General features: G+C 44.6%; 1 protein-coding gene across 2 annotated transcripts; it reads left to right on the plus strand.

Annotated features, from left to right (window-relative positions):
• The first annotated feature begins 1,632 nt into the window (after nucleotides 1-1,632).
• LOC119308029 (serine/threonine-protein kinase D6PK-like) lies at nucleotides 1,633-5,649 on the plus strand. Of its 2 annotated transcripts, none has more exons than XM_037584140.1 (3): nucleotides 1,633-1,858; nucleotides 2,440-4,163; nucleotides 4,626-5,649. In XM_037584140.1, the coding sequence occupies exons 2-3, from the start codon at nucleotides 2,638-2,640 to the stop codon at nucleotides 5,455-5,457; spliced, it is 2,358 nt and encodes a 785-aa protein (XP_037440037.1). In that variant the 5' UTR covers nucleotides 1,633-1,858; nucleotides 2,440-2,637; the 3' UTR covers nucleotides 5,458-5,649. The 2 variants fall into 2 exon arrangements, with proteins under 2 accessions (XP_037440037.1, XP_037440038.1); XM_037584141.1 differs by having other exon boundaries at nucleotides 1,633-1,854.
• The last annotated feature ends 11,227 nt before the right edge of the window (nucleotides 5,650-16,876 follow it).

A 16,876-nucleotide genomic window follows, 5' to 3' on the forward strand; every position in this document is an offset into this window, starting at 1 on the left:
ATGGAGGTGGCTTAGATGGGCCAGGTGGGCTGTGTGGAGGGGTGTCGGACTGCAAAGAGAAGGAGGGCTTCGGTTAACGTGGTTAATCGTTGGGGTATCAAACGACCTTCAAATGGAATGAAATTTGACAAGCGGCCTACCGATGATGTACCAAGGCCTCTCGACAAATCTCGGCCCATTCCGAGAACGTTTTTCTGCGTCTCACAAAACAAGATCTGGGAGGTGCGGCGGGCGCGTGCGAGTGTGTCTGTGCTCAGAACGGACAACGGAGAGAACCGGGAGAACCCATACGAATGCAAGTTTTGAAAAACATGCAGATGAAATGCACATGATGACATGGCAAAGTGCAACATGCAAAAGAATGACATGACAATGATGGCGAATAACTGGATGACACCTGGCGCATCGGTCTCGGGGCGTTACGTTGTCGGCAAGCTTAGCACCGGCAAGCTCCAGGCCAACAAGTTCCCTTCGCCGCTTCACCGCTCCACCTCAGCGGCCAGTCAGAGAATTTGCCGCCAGGTGGCGGACGTGCGGGTGGTTAGGTAGAGCTTGTTGGGGCACGTGGTGATCCACCGCCTAAAGATCACATTTTTTGACACGCGTCCAAGGCATGCCAAGATAGTAGTTATCTACCCTGTAATTACCATTTTGCCACTATGGCAACCGCTTTGAACTATAAAAGGAGGCCCATGGCAACCTTTACAAAGGTCGAACTTTGTTCCATTATACACATAGTCGCACTTCCCACACACCTTGTCGACAGCCGTACTCCTTGTACTTGAACTCCTACATCAAATACAACCAAAGCAGGAGTAGGATTTTACGCTTCACAACGGCTCGAACCTGGGTAAACACTTGTATTGATTGCTGCTTCTGCTCTTTGTGCGCGTTGATCTCCACAGCCGAACTGCAAAAGGATCTTTGTCGGTCCCATTGATCGTCGTACGCATGACAACCTTCTTCTTAACTTAATCCTCGAATAAATCTGCAAGCTTAAACAATTCACAAATTTCATCTATATATATATCAAGTGCATATCAGGATGTACTGTTCTCCTGCATAAGGATTAACTAGCAGTTTCTCTAACATTTCCAAAGGAATTTCATAATAAATATTTTCATTAGGTTCATTAGGTTGAGTGGCAACTCTTATTACTTACGGTCGAGGCGAAGATACCTAAACAAACCCCTCAAAGAATTATTTTTCATAATAAGAAGTAGCAATAAATTTCAACACATAATAAAAATGTTTTCTTACTCAATTCCACTTACCAAAGACGATTCACTGCCCGGCAACGGCGCCAGAAAAAATTCTTGATGATCCACAAGTATATAGGGGATCAGTCGTAATCCTTTTGATAAGAGTGTCGAACCCAACAAAAAGTAGAAGAAAATGATAAGTGGTTTTCAGTAGAGTATCTTTGCAGGTGCTGAAAATACGAAATACTACGCTTCCTCCGTCAAAATAAAAGAAAATGCGGCGCTTCCAATCACACGGTGAGAATGAATCTCCAACCACTCGGTGGTAACCTTTCGGCGGCAGGTATCTTTGTTTAACCGTCAGCGGCAGCGCAAACCATGGCGGACACACGGACGTGCACTCCGTGTTCGCTGCAGGGACGATCAGGTGACCCCTTACTTGGCCCCTTTTAGGTCGATTCGTCTTCGTGGGACGCAACCCCTCTCACCTTTCTGCTCTCCTCTCTCTCCCTACCTTCCCGAGGCCGCCGTTCCCAAGATTAGTTACGCCATAGCTCGCTTCCCTGGAGCCCGCCGATCGCCAGCTGGCGGGACACTCCACTCCGCTCGGATCCTGGTCGCAGCTTGGAGATCCGGACTGGCATTTTTCCTGGTAGGTAAGCGTCGTCGTCTCTGCTCTGGAGCTACTTCTCTGATCCCAAATCCGGCTCCTCTCGAGCTATCCGCGGCTGCGGACGAATTAACCGCGAAATTTGCTGTTGCTGTCGAGCTCGTGGAGGCTCCTACTGGAATGTGGCCTCGCAGGAGTTCCACCAGAGTTGGATCTGGAAGCCAGCTTCGTGCGTTCCTGCCTGGAACGCAAAAAGTTGTTATTTTCCCCCTCCCTCCCGAAATTTCGCTGGTTTAGGTGCCCCCGTTCTCGCAATTTTTTATTCCCGGTTGTCGCTTGCGTTGCATCTGCCGGGAGAATTGAGCTGAAATGTGTGAGAGATAGTAAAACAGCCTTTTGATGGGATGGGAATCTTGCCCTCTTCTCCCAAGATTCTAGCGAAGAGCTCTTGATTTGAGCTACCTAAGCTTCCCAGTGACAGGAACACTTCTGATCGCATTTGTTGTACTTCGTGGACTCTTGCTTATCAGTTACCTTTAGATTTCTCCTTTTCTTTAATAATTTATTAGCAGTTTCGAGAAATGTTGCTATTGCCATGTCTCGATCACTAACCCTGGATCTTTGCAGGGTGGTCAGCGGCGAGAAAAAAAGGTTGTTTTTTGGCTGAGTCTCTGAGCTCCGGAGGCTTCCATCTTGGATGACGTCTCCCTAAAAGGCACAATTGCAATAGTTTGACCTGCCTGCCTTCGATGCCTTTGCCGGCGGTGGGCTAAGATAAGCTGGCATACTGTCTCTGTCTGTTGAAATTTCTCAACTAGGAGGGTGATGGGGTCGTCCGGTTGCAGCTCTGAGATAGTTGAGTCCAACGAAGACTTGGGTAATGCGCCCGTTAGTGGCTCCAGCGTGCTGCATATCAATGTGAAAACTGAGGAGAAAGATGGAAGACGTCGTGGTCATCCTGTGGAAGATGAGCTCGACCAGCTTCTTAAGGCGATTGATAGCAGGACTTACTGTCGAGCACTTAGCCCCGGCCAGGCCGGGGCAGATTCTTTGTTGAAGCATGGTCAAAAGACACCTAGGTCAGGGTCATCTCAAATTGCAGTCCCTGGGATATGCTCCAAACCTGTCAATATGAAGCAGGCACTGAGAAGGCATTGCATTTCCCAGGCGTCAGAAATGGCTGCAATGAAGAGGTTGTCGATGTCGCCTGGGTCATCAAGTTCATCGGAAGCAGGGACTATCCACAGGCTTTATGCCTCCTTGATGGTTCAGAGCAGTGATGGAAGCCTTGTGCATGATGATAAAAAGAACTTGATTGAGATATCAATCACTCCAGAAAAGATTAGTAAGAATCTATCTAGAGGAACAAGTGGCTTTAGTGAAGACTGTGATTTTGAGACAGCTGATGGAAGTGCAGTCACCTCCATCCATTCTGCATCTTCTACCTCAATTGATATACAAAAGGTCAGGATCCAAGATGTCATCAGTGGTGACCCTGTAGAAAGTGAGAGCTCCATTGTGCAAAATGGAAAAACGCATAAACAAGTTTCTGCGGCTACTGATGATAGTCCATCCAGAATCCCCATATTGATCAAACCCATCACAACATCCCGGCTCGTGAAGCCAGTTTTTCGATGCAAAACCAGCAGTAAGAGTAAAATGAAAGAAGAACAACCTTCACTTGGTAATTCTTCCAATAGTACTAAATTCTGCTCTTCAAAGGAATCCATTTCCCATGTATCAACCAGCTCCTCGTCGGTGTCCAGCATTAGTAATCCCACCAGCTGTGCAGAAGGGGAGATAAATCCAGGACCAGAAAAATGTGATGAGAGGTCGTCTGAATGGCTAACATTGGAAAAAGGTGAGTGCTCCCAGAATTCGAAGAGCAGCATTAGTGAGTATGGATGTAGCACTAGTATCAGCGATGAGAGCCAATTTGGCTTATGTGGCTATAACAACAGGCCCCATATGGTGAAGGATCTCTGTTGGATAACCATTCGCCAGTTGGCGTTGCAACAGGGACCCTTAGGACTTGACAACTTTAGGCTTCTGAAGAGGCTTGGATGTGGGGATATCGGGACTGTGTATCTTGCAGAATTGGTTGATTCAGATTGCTTGTTTGCTTTGAAGGTTATGGATATTGAGTACCTGATTAGTAGGAAAAAGATGCTACGAGCACAGGCTGAGAGAGAGATACTAGAAATGCTGGATCATCCTTTTCTTCCTACTCTTTATGCCCATTTTACGACAGACAATCTCTCATGCTTAGTCATGGAGTACTGTCCGGGTGGTGATTTGCACGTTCTTCGTCAAAGACAACCCGGTAGAAGCTTCCCAGAGCCATCTGCGAGGTACATTTCATTGAGTACTTAGAACTTCACACATGTTTCAGTATTACAGACGCCTGCATGATTGTGCATTTATTTTCTTTACTCGAAGTAATCAGTTTGCTAATCTAAACTCACCTAGTGATTACAATCTCTGACCAAGCTACCATTGCTTGACTGTATGTTGGCTCGGTTTATGACAGTAGTTCTTGATGTTCCAAATTTTCTGCTTATATTATGCATTATAAAATCTGCAAACATAATCATTTAGCTCTCTTCAGAGTTACATCCTAAACACATCATGCCATTCTAACAAGACTGATCTATTATCATTTCATCTATGAGTGTACTTTTCAACTTTAAGGGTGCCACTTTAGAGAGGCGTATTTAGTAACATCATTGTACGGTTTTTCTATGTTCTAATAACTCTGTTTTGCACTTGTGTAGTCGCCATCTGTTTGTACTAATAAAATCATTGGTTTGCAGGTTTTATGTTGCAGAAGTTCTCCTCGCGCTGGAATATCTTCACATGCTGGGAGTCATATACCGTGATCTTAAGCCAGAGAATATCCTGGTCCGCGATGATGGTCACATCATGCTATCAGATTTTGATCTCTCGTTAAGGTGTTCTGTTAGCGCCGTGCTCCTCCGGTCATCCTCGGTAGCAGCGAATCACCAACCAAAGAAGCTTACAAGCCCTTGTGCAGAGAGCTACTGCATCAACTCGTCGTGCCTCCAGCCCTCTTGTGCCCAAACGTCTTGTTTCAGGCCACGCCCCTGGGTACCGAGGCCTAGGAAGCCTAAATCTTCCCTGAAGAGGCTGCCTCAACTTGTTGTGGAGCCTACAGAAGCACGCTCCAATTCCTTTGTTGGCACACATGAGTATCTTGCACCAGAAATCATCAAAGGGGATGGTCACGGGAGTGCTGTTGACTGGTGGACGTTTGGTGTGTTCCTTTATGAACTTTTGTATGGTAGGACACCCTTCAGAGGTCCTGGGAATGATGAAACATTGGCAAATGTTGTTTCCCAGAATCTCCGGTTCCCGGATAACCCGGTTGTCAGCAGCAATGCAAAGGATCTCATCAGAGGATTGCTAGTCAAGGAGCCGGAGAACAGGCTGGGAACGTTGAGAGGAGCAGCTGAAATCAAGCAGCACCCTTTCTTTGAAGGGCTGAACTGGGCCTTGATACGATCTGCTGCCCCACCAGAGACACGGCCTTGCGATGTCGTGACTCTTGCGACGGTGCGGAAGAAGAAAGAAGGCAAATGTCTGGACTTCAGGAGCCCCGAGGAGCTGGAGTTTGAAGTTTTCTAGTGAGGTCTTGGTACAGTTTAGCACAATTTCTGCCGATAGTCTACAATTTTTCTGTTGAGTAGGTAAAGGTTGGGGCTGTCTGTACATTGTAGATTCTTGTATGCTCAGTTGCTGCTATATTCCTGTGAATAGATCACTTTTCTTAATTGAAAGGAACAATCAGAGCCCATGGCATCATTGCCGTTGCGTCTATTGGAGGCTCCAGTTGATCTAGTGATCTGCTCCTATACCAGATCCACTGTTTCTGCCAAGGGCAAGAGGGTGATTACCTTTCCTCTTAAATGGGCGCAATAATGCATGGAAGCACTGATGTTTCACCTACAAGACTTGGACTTCTGTGAAAGGAACTCTTACGAAAACATCCTTTTTCTTACTCCATATACTCCCTCCGTTCACTTTTGTAAGACGTTTTAGACATTGAGTCTAAAACGCCTTACAAAAGTGAACAGAGGGAGTAGGTTTTTCCTAAGAATGAAATAGGGTTTCTTGGTGCAGTAAACTGATTTTCCAATGAAGAAGAAGCCACGAGAATGATCACAAAAACAATCAAATTATCTGTACTCCCTGCAATGTGTATTTTGTCTGGCTCCTCCCCTAGGATCCTATTGTCCAAGGCATCGCCCCTCCATGGGGCCCTATAATCAAATCATTCATATGCTTGTGCGCCAACCACATGTGGTGTTGGATCCAGAAACATGGAGATGTAACAACTGGGGTTGGACAACTGAAATCTTAAATGAGTTCCGAAGTTTGCACGATTTATGATGCGTCACATTTCGAGAAGATGTGGAAACATGTGATTTTGAACTCAAAACTCATTCCTCATGCTCGGTGAGGGTTATGCCTTGTACTACAATGTAAGGTGATTATAAAAATAAACCAGTATCTATAAGCACTGGGTATTTGTTTGTAGAGGGTAGATGTTTAATTAGGCATCCTTTATATGGAGATAGATAAACACCGATGTTAAAAAAATGATTTATTTTACAAAACAACTCTTTACGCACCTTGCATTGTACGTTATGTTGCTACTATCGCCATGTCAAAGGAGCCTCAATGCCATGGCAATGGCGATTGCTTGTGGATTTGGAAGCTATAACATGACCGGCAATGCCATGATTAGGGTTAACACCTTTGTTTTAGAGGTGATGATTAGGGTCCACACCTAACCACAAAGTAACCGAAACGGCAACGGCATTCCCTAAAGAAAAGAGTAGGTTTTTCAAGACACGTCAGACACAAAGTTATCATTCACACGAATAATACAGGAAGGTTTACTTTTTATTTTATTTTGAGGGAATATAAGAAATGTTTACTAAGTTAAACATAATCATATCGATCGAGACGAGACACCTAATCAGAAACTATGATGTAGCGTCTCCTAATCATGGCATTGTGGTCTATGTACGGACCCTTTCATTATGTACATAACTGAACAACTCAACTTCAGGGCAGATCTGAAAGTTGAAAACCTTCATGCACTTACCTTTTTTGCTTTATTCATGGAAATCTGTACAAAGAAAATTTCTTTTTTTAGGGTAATCTGTGATGGTCATGAAAGCCTTGAGAAGGTATTTTCCTATAACGCTGTTGATGAAGATCACTTTATAGCATCCAGTTGAATAGGGAAACGTTGCAGCTGGTCAACCTGCCAAGCAATTACATAGACCGCACGCCATGTGTTGGATTAACATTGATCCAACTTACCATGCGAAGCTTCCTACGGGGACGCGTGTCCTCGTCTGAGGCCACACAACGCCAGTCCCCTATCTTAACCTTATCTCATCACACATATCCTATTAGTCCTCTTTTCTTCCACGAGCAAACCACTCCTTATGGACTTCCACGCAGCGCTCTGCCCCATCTCTCCTGCAACGGCTCCAGCAGCTCCATGCGCTTCACCCTCTCATCACGCGCGACTAACTTCTCATGGCGTGTTGCTCCTGTGCGGCCTCTCCTGAGCTCCTGATGGGTTCTTTGAAGCTGTTGTGACATGGGTCCATGGCGCACGAGCTTCGGGTAGGCAGCCGAACAGCTGTGAAAGAACCTACAGCCTGGCGCTCGGAGTGCTGGAACCGTTGGTGCACAAAGTTGCAATTGCCTGCACCAAAAGCTATGATTTTCATGTTCGATGTGTTGGAACCGGTGTCTGACATGCTGGAACTCGCGCCCGATGAAGTGCTAGAAACAATACCCAACATGCTGGAATCAGCGTCCATGGATGCTGGAACCCGACGCCCACCAACCTTGCTACAGACGAGGATGCTTGGACCACCTGCACCAGAAGTTGCAGCCGCATACGGGGATGCTGGGATGCCTGATAATGATGGCCTCGATTGCAGCTTGCGACTAATGTGCTGGCGAGGGCAGACGGTGATGGGCTAGGATGGTACGGTGAGTTGCGGCGAGCGGGTGTGCTTCAAGGTCTCAGGATCCAGTCCACAAGAGGAGGTGCGCTGGTGCTTCGGCAACATTCGGCTCATGGCCCGGGAGGAACGGGATGAAAACGATGACCCAGTTTGTGTTTGATCCCGACTATTGACGCGAGCTTGATCCAATGGCTCGGTAGGTGACTTGTTGAGGTTGGCAACAGTCAACCGACGTCTAGCACGGCCTAGTGGAATAACTAGGCGGTTAAGGAAAATATATCAAATATACACTCCACTTTAGAGATTCTTTAGTGTGTTGAAGTACAAATATTTTTTTGACTGGAAGTTGAAGTACAAATATTGTGGGGGATCCATCATCCACGTTCTTGCAATGATTAGTCCCATCGGTTCATTAGTTTGCTCCAGTCTTGAACATGTTCAATCAAAAGGTGAGCTTAATTACATATTTCAGAAAGTCAGAAAATTAATAAAGAGAAGAGAGAGTATGAGTTGCACGTGTTAATGTGACGTCTTTTTGTTGTACACTAGTAAGCTTGCACGTGCAATGCACGTCCGCAAGCCATATTTCTCGCTCTTTTGCGAGCCATACATTCTAAACAACCCACCCTATGCGTCTTGGCTTCTCCATATGATGAGTTGCATAATGCTTGTTTGCACACATGTCGATTATGAAGATCTACACATGAGAAGCCTCTACATCATCAAAATTCTCATAGCCATTTATTATCTGGATCCAGCTATGCATGAGAATCCTCTACCGTGCAACATACAATAGAGGATCCTAAGTGGGTACTAAATCACATTAGATTTAATTGTGAGGCAATCCTATTTTTCCTAACCATGCAACCATGCCACATCAGCATACATTTCATGTAAGTTCTAACCTTTCCTACATTAGCATACTCATACAATACTGCCACATCACCAATTCATGCATGTAAGTCATATATTAAATTTATGTTTTGTGCTCACATAGACACAGTATATGTGTTAGGCGCTTGGATCATGCCTATATAGTTTATCCTTCACTTTAGAAACAATGCTATTTCTCTCTATTGTTAGATAGCTACTACACAGTACCTATTTTCCTTGCCATAAAACCATGCCACATCAACAAATCATACATGTAAGTTATATGTTATATTTTTGTGCTCTCACGGACATGGTCTATGTGTTGGGCGTAGTTGACCTTTCACCTTTTTTACTTAAATGACACTTTTAGGTGCAATCTTATTTTTCTACTTTATAGATGCTTTTGTTATATGCTTCATATTCTTAAAATGTATATCAAGGAATACTCTGACATTTTATTTTTCATTAGTTATAGTTATTTATGTAGCACCAAATAATGCATTTCTCAAGATTACCACAAAACACGTGGGGTGTCATCTAGTTGTGCTAGTCTGTAGGATCTCGATCCGCTCTCCATGTTCAAGGCATGCATGCCTAAGCATACGTGAGAAGTTTGGCATTATGAGGACCCTTAGTGTATCTCTGAAGAAATCAAAGCCTTGAAGCGTTGTTCGGTGAAGTTTGAACCAGTTTTTTTTGCACGGAGCAATTATGGCCTTCCATCAATTATCGAACGTTCCCTGGCGCTACTTATCCGCTAGCGCATGAGTGTTAGTCCACATTGATCTTCCATCGGATGTCTACTGTAGCTTGAGGGGTTGGTGTTTACTTTTTGAAACGCTCCCACGAGCTCACACCTATTGATATGTCAACGTATCTATACTTTTTGTAACGTGAAGCTGTTCCGAACGAATTATAGCTCATAGAAGCTAGATTCCAGAAGCTCAGACCGAGTCCAATGTAAAAATGCAAAGCGGGGTCAGCCTAACTCCACAAAAACAAGAAAGAGGAGTTGCCCATATTTACAACCAAACTACCCCCGCTAAAGAAAACGTTTTACACAGAGTCACAACCAGAGTCGATATGGTCAGCCCCTGTGTCCCTCGACCAGGCATCCTCTCCTCTGTCCCTCAACCTAACCTCTCCAGCCGCCGCCACTCCCGCCGCCAGGCCCGGCTCTGCCCCTTCTCTGAATGGCACTCGCCTCCTTTGCCAGATCCGACATCTAGAGGGCCATCCCTGCTGGTTCCCACCCACAACACCACCCCGGAGTTGCATCCCCACCCGCACCCGACGCTGCACCCCCACCGGCTGCAGACTCGACCTCAACGCCGATGCTGACCTCGACGAACCCTGGCTGAACCTCCGAGTCCCCCTCTCTGACGGCATCAACCCTAGGTGAGCTCCTTTTGCTTATTCCCCAAGGTCCTTCCATGACAGCCATGGTGAAGCTATTGTGCATGCGAATGTGTGTTATTTCTACACATGTTTGTAGAAGTTTCAAGTGTGCTATGATTACTGCTATGTCCATGTGACTTGTGTATACATTGTTAGTTTAATATATGATGGTGGCCACGCAAAAATTCAGAGGGTATTATTTTTTCATATGTGTGCACTAGTTTGAAGTGTGTTATGTGTACTGTTCTATTCAATTGATTTGTGCATACCCAAGTTACATGAGCTTCTGATTTGTGCATACAAAAGTCACATGAGCTTCATATGGGTAGTATTCCATTCATATGATTTCTGCATACATTTGAGGACCAACGTGACATGCATTTTCTTATAGAAGAGTCAAGCATGACTTCTGAATGGAGCATTGAAAGCACTCGGATTGTCTACGTGTTGTTTGCGGAGCAAGTGAATGCTGGAAATAGGCCAGGCAATTATTTGACACCAAATGCATTTGATGAGGTGACAAGGCAATTTAAGATGAGAACTGGGCTTGACTACAGACATACGCAATTGAAAAACAGAAGTGAAAAGCTTAAAGGTGAATTCAGCATATTAAAGATGAGACCGGAGCCGGATGGAACGATGTGAACAACCCTATGTCACAAGATGTTGAATGGTGGAACAAGGCTAAAATTGTAAGTTCTTTTGGCTGATGTATACAACAACAACAACAACAACAACAACAACAACAACAACAACAAAGCCTTTAGTCCAAACAAGTTGGGGTAGGCTAGAGGTGAAACCCATAAGATTTCGCAACCAACTCATGGCTCTGGCACATGGATAGCAAGCTTCCACGCACCCCGTCCATTGCTAGCTCTTTGGTGATACTCCAATCCTTCAGGTCTCTCTTAATGGACTCCTCCCATGTCAAATTCAGTCGACCCCGCCCTCTCTTGACATTCTCCGCACGCTTTAGCCGTCCGCTATGCACTGGAGCTTCTGGAGGCCTGCACTGAATATGCCCAAACCATCTCAGATGATGTTGGACAAGCTTCTCCTCAATTGGTGCTACCCCAACTCTATCTCGTATATCATCATTTCGGACTCGATACTTCCTCGTGTGGCCACACATCCATCTCAACATACACATCTCCGCCATCACATATCAAAAATTTACCCATATCATTTTAGTTACTAATAAATAGTTTTCGTTGTTGTATTACATGATATTAAAGGTTGTGGCAAGTTCAAGAAGAAAGGACTTGCTAATGAATAAAACTTGTGGACTATGTTTGGAGATGTCACAACTGATGATACTGACCATTGGAGTCCCTCTTCGGGCATGCCTCCTTCCTCTAGTGCGGCAGTCGAAAGTAAGGTATATTGGAAGAACATGTGCAACAACTCAGAATGTGATGGCAGTGTGTGACTTTGACATGCATTCCACCTATGCTTCATGGACAAATGAGTTCTATGCATGATACAAGTGTGCTCTTCCATGCAATTGAAAATGACAAGGCCACATTCCCACATCCTCCCAAGGGTTAGTATTTCTTGATATTGCAACTTATATAACATATCCTCCAATTCACATGCATGTTTGTTGTTATTGCAACTTATGTATCATAACCTTGAATTCACAATCATGTTTGTTGTTACTTTGTGTAGGAGTATTTGTTGGAAATATGCCCTAGAGGCAATAATAAATTAGTTATTATTATACTTCCTTGTTCATGATAATCGTTTATTATCCATGCTATAATTGTATTGATAGGAAACTCAGATACATGTGTGGGTACATAGACAACACCATGTCCCTAGTAAGCCTCTAGTTGACTAGCTCGTTGATCAATAGATGGTTACGGTTTCCTGACCATGGACATTAGATGTCGTTGATAATGGGATCACATCATTAGCAGAATGATGTGATGGACAAGACCCAATCCTAAGCCTAGCACAAATATCGTGTAGTTCATATGCTAAAGCTTTTCTAATGTCAAGTATCATTTCCTTAGACCATGAGATTGTGCAACTCCCGGATACCGTAGGAATGCTTTGGGTGTACCAAACGTCACAACATAACTGGGTGACTATAAAGGTGCACTACAGGTATCTCCAAAAGTGTCTGTTGGGTTGGCACGAATCGAGACTGGGATTTGTCACTCCGTGTGACGGAGAGGTATCTTTGGGCCCACTCGGTAGAACATCATCATAATGTGCACAATGTGACCAAGGGGTTGATCACGGGATGATGTGTTACGGAACGAGTAAAGAGACTTGCCGGTAACGAGATTGAACAAGGTATCGGCATACCGACGATCGAATCTCGGGCAAGTATAATACCGCTAGACAAAGGGAATTGTATACGGGATCGATTGAGTCCTTGACATCGTGGTTCATCCGATGAGATCATCGTGGAACATGTGGGAGACAACATGAGTATCCAGATCCCGCTGTTGGTTATTGACCGGAGAACGTCTCGGTCATGTCTGCATGGTTCCCGAACCCGTAGGGTCTACACACTTAAGGTTCGATGATGCTAGGGTTATAAAGGAAGTTTGTCTGTGGTTACCGAATGTTGTTCGGAGTCCCGGATGAGATCTCGGACGTCACGAGGAGTTCCGGAATGGTCCGGAGGTAAAGATTTATATATGAGAAGTCCTATTTTGGCCACCGGAAAATGTTCGGGATTTTTCGGTATTGTACCGGGAAGGTTCTAGAAGGTTCCGGAGTGGGGCCCACCTGCATGGGGGGACCCACATGAACGTGGGTAGTGGGGGAAAGGCCCCACACCCTGGTCAAGGCGCACCAAGATCCCCCCTTAGAAGGAATAAGATCATATCCCGAAGGGATAAGATCAAGATCCCTAAAAAGGGGGGATAACAATCGGTGGGGAAGGAAATGATGAGATTTCTTTCCTCCCACCTTTGCCAACGCCCCAATGGACTTGGAGGGCAAGAGACCAGCCCCCTCCACCCCTATATATAGTGGGGAGGTGCATGGGAGCTTTATACGAAGTTCTGGCGCAGCCCTCCCCCTCTCCCAAGTCCTCCTCCTCTCCCGCGGTGCTTGGCGAAGCCCTGCAGGATTGCCACGCTCCTCCACCACCACCACGTCATCGTGCTGCTGCTGGACGGAGTCTTCCCCAACCTCTCCATCTCTCCTTGATGGATCAAGGCATGGGAGACGTCACCGGGCTGTACTAGTGTTGAACGCGGAGGTGCCGTCCGTTCGGCACTAGGATCTCCGGTGATTTGGATCACGACGAGTACGACTCCTTCAACCCCGTTCTCTTGAACGCTTCCGCTTAGTGATCTACAAGGGTATGTAGATGCACTCTCCTTCCCCTCGTTGCTAGTCTCTCCATAGATAGATCTTGGTGACTCGTAGGAAAATTTTGAATTTCTGCTACGTTCCCCAACAGTGGCATCAGAGCTAGGTCTATTGCGTAGATTCTTTGCACGAGTAGAACACAAAGTAGTTGTGGGCGTTGATCTTGTTCAATATGCTTACCGTTACTAGTCCAATCTTGTTTCGACGGTATTGTAGGATGAAGCGGCCCGGACCGACCTTATACGTACTCTTACGTGAGACAGGTTCCACCGACTGACATGCACTTGGTGCATAAGGTGGCTAGCTGGTGCCAGTCTCTCCCACTTTAGTCGGAATGGATTCGATGAAAAGGGTCCTTATGAAGGGTAAATAGAAATTGGCATATCACGTTGTGGTTTTGCATAGGTAAGAAACGTTCTTGCTAGAAACCCATAGCAGCCACGTAAAACATGCAAACAACAATTAGAGACGTCTAACTTGTTTTTGCAGGGTATGCTATGTGATGTGATATGGCCAAGAAGAATGTGATGAATGATATGTGATGTATGCGATTGGTCATGTTCTTGTAATAGGAATCACGACTTGCATGTCGATGAGTATGACAACCGGTAGGAGCCATAGGAGTTGTCTTTATTTATTGTATGACCTGCGTGTCATTGAACAACGCCATGTAATTACTTTACTTTATTGCTAACCGGTAGCCATAGTAGTAGAAGTAATAAGTTGGCGAGACAGCTTCATGGAGACAGATGATGGAGATCATGATGATGGAGATCATGGTGTCATACCGGTGACGACGATGATCATGGAGCCCCGAAGATGGAGATCAAAAGGAGCAAAATGATATTGGCCATATCATGTCATTTTTTGATTGCATGTGATGTTTATCATGTTTATGCATCTTATTTGCTTAGAACGACGGTAGTAAATAATATGATCCTTTCTTAAAATTTCAAGAAAGTGTTCCCCCTAACTGTGCACCATTGCGAAAGTTCGTCGTTTCGAAGCACCACGTGATGATCGGGTGTGATAGATTCTTACGTTCACATACAACGGGTGTAAGCCAGATTTACACACGCGAAACACTTAGGTTGACTTGACGAGCCTAGCATGTACAGACATGGCCTCGGAACACAAGAGACCGAAAGGTCGAGCATGAGTCGTATAGTAGATACGATCAACATGAAGATGTTCATCGATGATGACTAGTCCGTCTCACGTGATGATCGGACACGGCCTAGTTGACTCGGATCATGTAATCACTTAGATGACTAGAGGGATGTCTATCTGAGTGGGAGTTCATAAGATGAACTTAATTATCCTGAACATAGTCAAAAGATCTTTGCAAATTATGTCGTAAGCTCGCGCTTTAGTTCCACTGTTTAGATATGTTCCTAGAGAAAAGATAGTTGAAAGTTGATAGTAGCGATTATGCGGACAATAGAAAGCTTATGTCCTTAATGCACCACTCAGTGTGCTGAACCCCAAACGTCGTCTCTGGATGTTGCGAACATCGGACATACACGTTTTGATAACTACGTGATAGTTCAGTTAAACGGTTTAGAGTTGAGGCACCAAAGACGTTTTTCGAACGTCGCGGAACATATGAGATGTTTCGAGGGCTGAAATTGGGATTTCAGGCTCGTGCCCACGTCAAGAGGTATAAGACCTCCGACGATTTTCTTAGCCTGCATACTAAGGGAGAAATGGCTCAATCGTTGAGCTTGTGCTCAGATTGTCTGAGTGCAACAATCACTTGAATCGAGTGGGAGTTGATCTTCGAGATGAGATAGTGATGTTTCTCCAAAGTCATTGCCACCAAGCTGCTAGAGCTTCATGATGAACTATAACATATCAGGGATAGATATGATGATCCTTGAGGTATTCGTGATGTTTGACACCGCGAAAGTAGAAATCAAGGAGGAGCATCAATTGTTGATGGTTGGTGAAACCACTAGTTTCAAGAAGGGCAAGGGCAAGAAGGGATACTTCATGAAATGGCAAATCAGCTGCTGCTCTAGTGAAGAAACCCAAGGTTGAACCCAAACCCGAGACTAAGTGCTTCTGTAATAAGGGGAACAACCACTGGAGCAGAATTACCCTAGATACTTGGTAGATGAGAAGGCTGGCAAAGTCGATAGAAGTATATTGGATATACATTATGTTAATGTGTACTTTACTAGTACTCCTAGTAGCACCAGGGTATTAAGATACCGGTTCGGTTGCTAAGTGTTAGTAACTCGAAATAAAAGAGCTACGGAATAAACGGAGACTAGCTAAAGGTGAGCTGACGATATGTGTTGGAAGTGTTTCCAAGTTTGATGTGATCAAACATCGCATGCTTCCTCTACCATCAAGATTAGTATTAAACCTGAATAATTGTCATTTGGTGTTTGCGTTGAGCATAGACATGATTGGATTATGTCTATCGCAATACGGTTATTCATTTAAGGAGAATAATGGTTACTCTACTTATTTGAATAATACCTTCAATGGTCTTGCACCTAAAGGAATGGTTTATTGAATCTCGATCGTAGTGATACACATTTTCATGCCAAAAGATATAAGATAGTAATGATAGTGCCACTTACTTGTGGCACTGCCATGTAAGTCATATTGGTATAAAACGCATGAAGAAGCTCCATGTTGATGGACCTTTGGACTCACTCGTTTTTGAAAAGTTTGAGACATGTGAACCATGTCTATTGGTGTATACGCATGAAGAAACTCCATGCAGATGGATCGTTTGGACTCACTTGATTTTGAATCACTTGAGATATGCAAATCATACCACATGGGCAAGATGACTGAAAAGCCTCGTTTTCAGTAAGATGGAACAAGATAGCAACTTGTTGGAAGTAACACATTTTGATGTGTGCAGTCCAATGAGTGCCGAGGCATGCAGTGAATATCGTTATGTTCTTACTTCACAGATGATTCGAGTAGATGTTGAGTATATTTACTTGATGAAACACAAGTCTGAATTATTGAATGGTTCAAGTGATTTCAGAGTGAAGTTGAAGATCATTGTGACAAGAGGATAAAATGTCTATGATATGATCATAGAGATGAGTATCTGAGTTACAAGCTTTGGCACGCAATTAAGACATTGTGGAAATTGTTTCACAATTAATACCGCCTGGAACACCATAGTGTGATGGTGTGTCCGAACATCATAGTTGCACCCTATTGGATATGGTGCGTACCATGATGTCTCTTATCAAATTACCACTATCGTTCATGGGTTAGGCATTAGATACAACCGCACTCACTTTAATAGGGCACCACGTAATTCCGTTGAGATGACACCGTGAGAACTATGGTTTAGAGAAACCTAAGCTGTCGTTTCTTCAAAGTTTGGGGCTGCGACGCTTATGTGAAAAAGTTTCATCGTGATAAGATCGAACCTAAAAATGGATAAATGCATCTTCATAGGATACCCAAAA

This window comes from Triticum dicoccoides, chromosome 5B, assembly GCF_002162155.2.
Source record: "Triticum dicoccoides isolate Atlit2015 ecotype Zavitan chromosome 5B, WEW_v2.0, whole genome shotgun sequence".
Lineage (NCBI taxonomy): Eukaryota > Viridiplantae > Streptophyta > Magnoliopsida > Poales > Poaceae > Triticum > Triticum dicoccoides.

Bases quoted from the DNA above. Each gene is read 5' to 3' on its own strand.
- LOC119308029 (XM_037584140.1), top strand. From the start codon at position 2,638: ATGGGGTCGTCCGGTTGCAGCTCTGAGATAGTTGAGTCCAACGAAGAC. The intron at 4,164-4,625 runs GTACATTTCATT...ATTGGTTTGCAG, and splicing joins TTCCCAGAGCCATCTGCGAG to GTTTTATGTTGCAGAAGTTC.